The 11,416-nt window shown below is 29.6% G+C and overlaps 1 protein-coding gene across 1 annotated transcript in view; it reads left to right on the top strand.

Moving 5' to 3' along the window:
• Positions 1-6,230: 6,230 nt before the first annotated feature.
• The window catches only part of LOC105618847, a 130,243-nt gene continuing 125,057 nt past the window's right edge, over positions 6,231-11,416 (top strand). Inside the window, exons 1-2 of the mRNA XM_012200384.1 lie at positions 6,231-6,279; positions 10,152-10,357. Coding sequence (XP_012055774.1) covers positions 6,231-6,279; positions 10,152-10,357 — 255 coding nt within the window. The remainder of the gene's footprint in view (positions 6,280-10,151; positions 10,358-11,416) is intronic.

Below are 11,416 nucleotides of genomic sequence, written 5' to 3'. Positions count from 1 at the left end.
ACTACACACTACACTACCACACTACACTACACTACACTACACACACACACACACACACACACACACACACACACACTACACACACACACACACACACACACACACACACACACACACACACACACACACACACACACACACACACACACACTGTAGAGTAATAACTATAAAGAATGAAATTTCTAAATATAATGATTTAACTACACAATTCAGTGTACCACTACAAAAAAAGTCTAATCATATTCAAACTTTATTTAACACATTAATTTTAACGCAATATTATTAAAGTTTTAAAATTTGTAGTCAATATTATTAAAGATGATAATCGTAACTAAGCGTTTGATAATAATTATTAAATATTTATTGTATAAAAATAAGATTAGAGTTTAATTGGTTATATTGATTATATTTAATCAAATAATTGATAAAAATTATTTCAGTTTTAGTAACTATCATCTATACTTTATTATTACTAGATTTTTATTCAGTAGAACCTGACATACGAAAAAAGAAAATTGTGTCGTAAATAAATTAAGGCTGGTATTCATAATCGGTTCTTTTATTATTATTAAGATCGTCTTAAAATGATAATACTGCTCTGGGATTGGCTAATGACATCTTAAGATTGTACTTAAAACGGTCTTGAATATAAGACCCGATTATATACCGGCTTAAGTGAAGGAATGGCGGTGGCGGCAACGAAAATCCCGGTGGGGAAAAGAAAACAAGTTTCCCTTGTATCATGTGAGGAGGAAGGGGATTACATATTTCATCAGCTGACGAGAAGTAGGCTAGCTTTATTCTACCGCATTCTCCTCACGCGAGCTGCGATATTGCCTCAGGCTCGATCAAAGCGGAGAAAAGTAGCGTCGAACTCCTGTAAAAAGCGCTTTACTTCCTCATAGCAGATCGTGGCATAATATCCGCGAAATAACGCTAGCGATCGTACAAAACTCCGCGACTCATGAAAGTGGACACATAAAATCTTCGCATGTCCTCGTAGAGTCGACTCTATACCTGAGAAACATACCTCACGATGAAGAACATTCGTATCTTTTTCCCGAGATAACCCGTAGAGATTTCTTAGAGTATTTCTGGGTCAATCAACAAAATTCCTCCGAGTGCAGCGGAATAGAATCGAGCGAAATCTACAATAAGAGCGGTAAGAAAAACATTTTCTGGGCGGAACCCTTTCCACGTGCGCTATTCTAAAAAAGACATTCACATTTACATCCGCTTCAAAGAGCAGCTCTTCCACGAAATTGCGAAAGCCTCCTTCTGCCCCCCCCCCCCCTGTCAAGTGGCACGCTTCGCTGCATTGACTTCGGGGGAAGTTCGCGTTTGCATAATCCGGAGACAAAGGGAAACATCCCGAAGTGGCCGTCATGTATCTTCGCGAAAGGCACGTAAAGCGCTTTTATTTATCCAGTCCTCCTTTCTCTGTTCTCCTTGGAGAAAGGGTGTGCAATTCTTAGGCGGTAATGAGGTTTCGACTTGTGGCGAGCTAGCCGGAAGTAGTTTTCCCGAATCAGGATTGCTCCGGCTGTTTTCGTGCGCGCCGAGTAGAAATTGGTTTGTGGGCAACTGACTAGCAATCGGAAAAACGAGCGCCCGCAATCAGGACTCCGTAGATTTCAGTTGAATTATAGTAGTGCAACATTTCTGGCTCGCGCAGTTAACGAGCGGCGATTATGAACCAGGAGATGGAGAGGCGATTGAGCTTGTTATTCGTTGCTTGCGCGACTTGTTATATAGCGTACATTTCCAAAAAGTTCTCCGGAAACCTAACTTTTTAAATTTTGTTATAACACCATTTGAAAGTTATTACTTTGAATCTAATCAAACTAAAAATCGATCTTTATCTATTAAAATATTTATTTTTTTGGTAACTTTGCTTTAATACTGTTATACAAAAAATAATAAGATGAGTAATTGCTGTAAAAAAACATGTAATTGTCTTAAAAAATATATATGCTATTTGCAAGTATGCGTTTTACAAATTTTTAATTAGTTAATAAGTAAGCATAATTAATAGTAGCACTATAAAAATATAATACTTAATTTTATTTTAAAAGTACTTAATTTTATTTTTTTCTTTTGGATTGTGCACATTACTTCAATCTTATAAACTAACACAGCCATTATTGTTTCTCAAATCAACTAGAACAATAAAATCGAGAAGCGAAAGCAATTTATTAGCAATTAAACAGCACTATATATTTATTTCTATTTTTCCTGCTTTTTTCTTATACTGTGCTAACTTTAATATTAAGCTTTTTGCTTAATCTTAAGATCAAGAACAGAACAATTAATTTGCAAAAAAGAACAATTAATTTTTTTTAAATCGCATTTATATTAAAATAGCTTAATAAAGTTAGTTTTTCAGTCCGATTACATAAAAAAATAGCAACTTTCAAATGTGCTACAACAGCAAAATCTATCCACTATTTGAATGATTTGCCTACAAAAATTTTTGGTCAGTCTCATAATATATTTACAAAATACCTGTTTCAGCAAAACTTTTTCCATATGATTAGTGCGAAGGTTACATAATTCTATATATATTAAATTTGGAATGTTCGAATTTTGAAAACTTATAGTTTTAAAGAGTACATTTTAATTGAAAGTATGTAATATGGAAAGATTATTGTATTACATATTCTTTCTTTGGTAATTAAATCTCCAATTACAATATAAAAAAAAACGAAATCCGCTTGAATTCAAGTAAAAACAATGAAGAGTTCGAATTAAATATTAAAGGAATAAAATTAAGGATTAAAATTTAATTAATAATTTTACTCAAATTTAAATTTAATTCTATTTAATTCTATTTATTTCAAGTTATTAAAGTTATTTTTAAAATTATATCAGTTATTAAAATTATTTTTAATTTCCTATAATTTATGTGTATCGCCGCATTGATAGAAAAATGATGCATCTCAAAATTAGCGACTTTTCAATATTTTAAAATTCTTTCTGAATCAAAACAAAGTTTAGTTAATGTATGTAATACTGTATAGAAAGTAAGACATGAAAAGAAAGTGAAGTTGCATATTCACTATCCTAATTAAATAATTTTAATTAGAATAATGAATATGTATAACTTATCTTCTTTTCCATGTAACACTTTTCATGTAACATTAAATCGTTATTACAATTCAGAAAAGAATTTAAAGATGCTCTACTGAAAAGTTGCTGATTTTAGATGTGTTATTTTTCTATAATCATAACGATATACATAGGTTATACGATATTAAATTAATTTTCATAACTTGAGTAAATAATTTTAAATTAAATTAAATTTAATTTTAAATTTAAAATAATATTAATTAAATTTTAATATTGAACGCAAATTCCTAATTATTTTTATTTGAAATCAAGCGGATTTCGTTTTTTCCAAATTGGAGATTCAATTACCAAAGGAAGAATATTTGGAGTAAAATGTATTACAATGCATCAAAAATGCAATATACGATGCACTTGAATGTTTAATAAAATGAACAAGTTTATTAAAATATATATTATTCGCATCGTATAGGTGATTACGTTTTAAAAATCAGAGCATGATTAAAACGATGAAGCAAAATACACAGAAATTCTTCTACTGTCAGAAATATTATTCCGCTCTGCTAAGCGAAGAAGAAGAAAAGTTCGCATCGGGCTTTTGATTTAGCGCAATATTTTTGCTTCGCGGATGAGAAATCGCAAATCCAGACATTCGTGGCAGAATGTATGCCTTGTTTAGAAATAAATTTCATGCGAATGGAAAAACGAGATGAGAATCATCGTAAAGGCGAAAAGGTAGCCGAGGCATTCGATTTCAATTCACGAGAGGAGTCTTGCATGACTTGAATGGAATCCGGCAGAGATCAGACACTCGAAAAGGAAACGCTTGAGAGACCTGCATAAGTTTGAAAGACTTAGCTTTAACGTTTCGCGATGAGCAAGAAATATTCCTGCCGTTATGTCCAGAATGCAGCGGAACCCAAAGGCAATATGAGGCGACTCGCGAGAGCGACTTTGATCGAGACAATTGGACAAATTCCTTTGCGTAATGTGCTGTCTTTGTCGTAGGAAGTAACGAATAGCAAAGCGAAAGGATGGGATTTATGGAAACTGTGCGACTGAGAACAACGAATACCGGACTCTGTCATCGTTCCGGAGCGCATTTTAAGGAAGCTTTTGTCTCGCGGCTTTCTCTTCGACTTCATTTTCGCGACCACGCCAAGTTCTCTGTAAAATACGATCATAAAAAGTGTCCGTACTGCATCTTCTCGATTTTCAAATAACTTAAATGTATTTTTCGCTTAATATATTAATATATTAAAGATTGTTGACAAGTTTTCTTTTGAACTTGCTTTTATGAACAATACTTGCAATTAATCCGAAGTTGACGTGGGTATATTATACTCATTCAATTATATCCCTTTGGAGTTGCCAGTGATTCTAATGAATCACTATACAGTGATTGTTTGGATAACAAAGTTATGAGTAAAAATAATTCAGCTTTTTCTGTAAAATAACCTTAAAATAAAAATATATTATTAGATAAAAGGAAAAGTTACTACGTTGTCTTATGAAATAATTCAATAGATATTCATATAATATAATTACTTTTGATATAAATTCGTTAAGTGGAAGGTCTTCAAGTATACAGAACGCAATTTACAAAAAAACGCAAAAGGGAAAAAAGTTACGATTATGGAATAGGAAGTGAGATACAGAATACCACCAATTGTGTGATATGTAGTATAACATATCGAATTTTTGTTACATGTCGAATACGTATATGCACATATTTTGTTGTCTACGGTTCAATTATATCATTTAAAAGAAACATTTATATTATATAGCTCCAAGCTGGACTAGACAAATTAAACAAATTAGACAAAATTAATACCAACATATTTTCCAAAATTACATAAAGAGTACACTTGTAAAACTGTTTGCTACCTACAAAACTAAAATGTAGCTTTAACAACAATACTGTAAACACTAATGACCAGTGTTATGTTATAACATATAAGTAGACTGTAAAGAAATAATTTTTATGCCTTCAAATATCATAATATTCCATAATCATCCATTTATCAAGTGATATTTCATTACTGTCTCCTTTTCTCGTTTTTAATTTTCTATTAGTTTTTTAATTCTTGTATCTATTTGTTTAATTTTAAAATCATGTTTAACCTAGACGTATCTCTTGATTTGTATGATGAAAAAATGAAAGAGATAGTGACTATGTTCTGTTGCATTTTAAATAATTTAATTTCTTTTACTTTTATCATTAATTTTTATTATTTCAAATATTCTTTTATATATTGCTGATGAAAGCAGTTGTGTTACCCGAAACGTTCGAGTAACACAGCATTTTTTTAAATTGGTTTTGTTTAGAATTTAATAAATATTATATAATAAATACCATAATTTTGCTCGTTATATTTTGGCATTATTGTATTAGTATATTCCTTATTGTATTAATATCTTTTTATATATAATTTTTATATATAATTATTATAGTAATTGGTAATTATACAAAAATACTAAACAATTCAATTTTCATTATCTTACATGCAAATGTTTGCAAATATGAATTATTTTTATTCATACATAACTTTAAATATAGCTTTAGTATTCATTCTTTTATATACGAGTTATGTCATTTTGGTCCTTTGAAATTAATTAACTAGTAATGCTAAAAACTTTTAATCGATATATATATTAAATAGATCTTATAAATCCAGTATCAATAATTGTGTTACAAATTTCAGCTCCAAAAAGTTAAATACAATAGAAAATTTGAAATAAAATTAGTTGAAAAATTTAAGAAACTACATCAAATTTTGCTTCAGAAGAAAATAGAATCAAATAATTTTATCAGATTATACCATGATTTTATCAGATTATATTATCGAAATTTTTATTTCACAATAACGAAACAGTCTCGTATATTGTGTGCGATTAAAATTCTTTTTGATTAAAAAGTATCATCGCTAAAATCGATGGCGTCGTATACTTTCGGCGCCCTTTCGCCGGCCCGTCCTCATCACAGTAAAGCAGTTTTCAATACGCCAGGTGTCGTTGATAAATGGCACGGAAATGTTCACGATGCAGTCTCAGCTCTGAGACGTCAAACTCCATTGGCAAGTTAACGACTTGGTCGTTGTAACGGAAATTGACGACGCGCGGATGAGAGATATCAAGAGACGCGTTCGAAAACGCATCGCGAAATGCAAACCGCGCCACCGGAAACAGCTGTGACTGACATCGACGGGTTAGGTCAGTCCCGTCGAATGTCAGTATACTGTTCCGATTGCGATTCTGTATATATGTACACGTCAACTATATCGATCTGAAGATGAACTTTCCCTGATTAAAACTCCGTGATCCTTATATAAGACGTATTAATCCGTACCATTCAAAACTTCTTCGACAGATATAATTCAATAATTGATTAATTGCAAGGAATATTTCAGAAAGCTTTTTATAAAAATCCAATTTAATATTTCAGAAATCCTTTTACAGAAATTCAATTTAATATTGAAAGATAGTGATTAATTACATATTTTGAATACTAAAAGTACTGAACTACAATAAAAGTGTGAACTACAATAAAGATATCGTCTTCTTCTTTGATAGAAACAATTAAATAATTAATTAATTACAAAATATTTCAGAAACTTTTTTACAAAAATTCAATTTAATACTGAAAAATAGTGATTAATTATTTATTTTGAGTATTAAAAGCACAATGAGCAACAATGCTTTTAATATTCAAAATAAGTAATTAATCATTATTTTCTAATATTAATCCATCAAAATTTGTAATACAATTACTGACATTGGATCCGCGAAACTCATTTAATGTATGTTCATTAATAGGGACCACACTGTAAAAAGTGCAGTGTTTAAAATGTTTACATTGAAAACACGTAGTGTTTTATTTATATTGAAAAAGTTTAAAACTAAAACATCTTTAAATGTTTAAAAAACGGAGACAAGAATAAAACATTTCAATTATAAACATTTCATATTTTTGAGTGTAATTAACTTTTAAGAACCAAAATAACATAACTTGTATACAAAAATTAATTTGAAGTTAATAACAATTCAACAATTTAAATTTGCAGATGTAAAGAATATAAATGGTCCAATAGAATCACACTGTTTGATATCAAAGGAACAATGATAATCCAATCTCTTAAATTAAAAATAAAAAAAAGAACAAAATGTTGAAAATAACATTTTCAATTTTTAACTTCCATATATATAATAAAATGTAAATCAAACATTTCTGTTAGTTACTTTCGAAGTAAGCAACGTCTATATTAATGTATACACTTAATAAATAATAAACTAAAGAGTCTAATTTAATATATTCTTTTTTAATTAAATTGTTTAACTTCATTATATTAATTAAATTAATGATATTGAAAATATAGGAACAGTGGTGACCTATAAAAATGATTAAAAATAACTCAAATTAGGCATAATTTGACATAAATTTAACAGTGCACCATCAACTTCAAAAAGTTAAATTTCTGTAAAAACAGTAGCTTAAAATTAAAAAATTCCATGATTTGACAATACATATTAAGCTCTATTCTCTATTCGCCATATCGGAATCTCATAGATATGGTATGGAACACAAGAGGTTTACGAGAGCAACCTCGGCTCTTTGAGATCTTAATCCTCAATTCGCGCGTCATTAAATCTTAACACGCGCGACTGTAAATTGCGGCTACCGGCCGGAAGAGCGAATGCGGAGAGCAAGTGAGGTCTTGGGATATTCCGCTCGATGGACCTTTAACGACAACGGCCACCGCACTTAAACTCAACACGCTTCGTGATCGTTGCACTTCGCTCTCCCATGACCAGTCGACAACTCCGCTCGATTCTCCAAATTAACTTCTCTGTCGTATTATGAGCCATCTGCCAGAATTAATGTACGCGCGATCGTTGGCAATCCAGTGTGAAGTAAATTTTCTCTCCACACGATTGACATTTTCGTACGAATGAATTCGCCGCAGTTCTTTAACACAATTCATTATAATTCACAAAAAACTTATTGTTAGATTAATCTGATAATCTCATAAATTCACATACATTACATTCTCATATATATGTTACACTTATTTTATTCTGCGTTCATATAGGATATATCACGTCACATTACTAATTTTATTTTGTGCTTATTCGATATTTCATCATGATTCTATTACCAATTTTAACTTTGGATTCACAATTCAAATATTCTATCAAATACTGAAGACGTTCAACTGTTGATTTTTTATTCTTAGATTAAAGTTTCATGATATTCCCTGATTTGATATTCATCTTAACAATCTGGTTTTTCTTATAAATAAGATATTTATTAATCCATCAATACTATAGTGAAGACGATCCAAAATAAGGGAAACATTTATATTATAACTTGTTCTTTTAATTTTTATACACGAATAACCTATGTTGGCATTGACTAATTTTGAATAAATTTAAAACTGTCAATAATGATTATCTACTGGCAACGATGGCATTACAGAATTATTACAATATGAATGAAATAAAAGAAATGATGTGATTATTTGTACAAATATACAGCATTATCTCAAATAATACAATTTAAAAATTAATTATTACGCTACTAGACGGGGTAATTACATCCTGGGGAAGTAATATCCTGTAAATTTTGAACATGTTACATAATTCGCATTTTTCTCCTCTCTTCCACGTATTACATTAATTATTTGTTAATTCCTTTTTACTGGAAGTACTATAACATGATAATTATGCAATGCACTCTTCTCACTTTTTGATTAAACTCGAAAGTTTCAATCCGATTGAAAAATGTCATTCTATAATATCACAATAACTCTGTGCAAGTTTTATTATTTATATCTGCACAGCGAAGTACATTCGAATTTCGAAGGAAACTTCCAAATCGCGTACGAAATTCACAGCGGTATTCACCTCGATCCCGCTTGACCCTTTCGCTAACCGCGTATTTATTCTCGCGCTTAACACACGGTCATCCTTTTACCGTCCATGCCTGTCCTCGGCTGACAAACGCGAACGGTAATTGCGAAGCGACTACGGATTCCAAACGTCGTCCACTCTGTGCGCGTCCGTGGATTAACGAAATGGAATCCCGAAAGTGGCATATGCTACGCGCCACGCGAGATCAGCAATTCTATTCGTGATCAAGAATTATAACGAGCTCAGGAATACGATTCATGAAAGCTCATCGTTTTCATTTATGTATAGTAGATATAATGTATATAGTAGAAAGTGCATGATGTTATTGTCACGGAAATCATTAATCGCGAAAAAGAAGATTTTTCGAAACAAAAAGTGCATAAAAATTAGTTATGGCTGATTTGTTTTATAAAGAATTTGAATGTGATCCACTTGACGCTAAATTCGATGTATCTCATTAATCAATCAGAAGGTAGAATTTTACTAACTGAAAAATGAAAGAATATTTCGAAATATTAAGTGGACTATATTACCAACGTGTATAAAATTCGTAAAATTCGTCTAATATATTGTTTAATGAAGTTTATAATATTGAATAAAAAAAAGTTCTCCTGAATGAAGAAGGTTTAAAAAGAAAGAAGAAAATCATATGACTATTTTCACATCTTTTTTTTGAATAAAGTTTTTTGCCATCTTTTATAATAAATAATATGTAAAACAATATGAAAAAGAAACTAAGAAATGCTTAAAAAAATGTTGATTTATTTTCCATGACATCAATTAAATGACATTAAGGTCATTTGGCACAATATATAAGCTAAATAAAATAATTTATGAGCATCCATACTCTTATATGAAAATGATAAACGGTGTAATTTAATTTTTTTAATTTCAAAAAAAAAGTTCTTTAAATCTTCTAGAAATATATTTTTTCAAAATTCTTTTTTTGCGATTAAATTAGTTAAAACTTTCTTTCTCATAAGATTCAAATTAATCAGCATTTTTATAAATGTATATATAATAAAAGTTTAAATCAAAAAAGAAAATAATATTTCCTAATTTGTAAAAAGAAGTGAAAATCTGTATATAGCTATTTTTAGATGCTACAGCAAAATCATTCTTTCTATGTCATTTCTTATACACCGGATGCATGAATGAATATATTTGTATTTCAGCAAGCAGCGATATCAAGGTGGAATTCAAGATGCCAAAAGAGGCCGAGGTGGGTTCTTCGATCGAGCTCAGATGCGAATGGCGAATAATGAGTGGAAGCAATCTCTACTCAGTTAAATGGTACAAAGATGATCATGAATTCTTCCGATATGTGCCGGATAGCAGTCAGAGGACTCAGACATTTCCCCGACCAGGCGTGACAGTCGAGGTGCGTCCCTTAATCTAAGTCTTGTTGAAAAATTCCAGTTAAGTTCTACTAATTAACTTTGAATATTTAATATTGTATTATTAATAATTTAATCAAGCATAGTCAAGCATATAAAAACGCGTTGAATTAAAATATATTTGTACATATATTTATTTTGTGTGTAGATATTTTTTTAAAAAAAGACTGAAAAACTGAATAATAGCTATCAAATATACTGTACTTTTGTTTAGCGTACATTTAAACAATTTAACCAATTTAAACAATTTAAACAATTATTAGTACAATATTTAACAAATATTATCAAACATGACAATTATAAAAATAAAACAAAATATTTAGAAAAGCAACATTAGCGTTTAGTTTTGTGTTTAATTATATTAATCGAACACTTGATTTTAATTAACATTTGATTTTATTTCATCAAAGCTTTAACTATTACTAACACAAAAAGGTTTTGTTGATATGAAAAGATTTAATTAGATACAGATCTGAAAATAATTTTGTTGGACCAATATTATGTAGAGCGCTCAAATTAATTAAAACATCAAAACTTTTTGTACCATTGCTTATCATGCTTACTAATTATTTCGATAGGTCAACTAATTAAATATAATAATTTTTATGAGAGAAGACTTAGAAAGGGTCCTCATAATTTCAACGAAACTTTAGCAAGATTATAGAGTGTGTTCCCCTGAACATCATTATATTCCTATTTAGGCGTAGACAGTTAACATTTTCGAGATATTTCAATATTAAATTTAGCAATTCATTAGAATTTATTAGAATATATATACTTGAGCATTTGTAATGGATATATTAACAGCCTTTTAACTTCAAGTTCAAACCTTATTAACAATTAATATTTTTCTGTTATATAATAATATTTTATGATAGGAATAATTAATATGACAAAATTAATTTATTTTTATTGTAGATTACTTTTATAAACTTTAAGTTGAAAATTTTATTAAAAATAAATAAAAAATTTTTTAAATACTATGAACTCGAGTATATATATATATATATATATATATATATATATATATATATATATATATA

The sequence above is a fragment of the Atta cephalotes genome (assembly GCF_000143395.1).
Source record: "Atta cephalotes unplaced genomic scaffold scaffold00001, whole genome shotgun sequence".
Lineage (NCBI taxonomy): Eukaryota > Metazoa > Arthropoda > Insecta > Hymenoptera > Formicidae > Atta > Atta cephalotes.
Note: the sequence above shows the minus strand (reverse complement) of the source record. Positions and strands in the feature narration are given on the sequence as shown.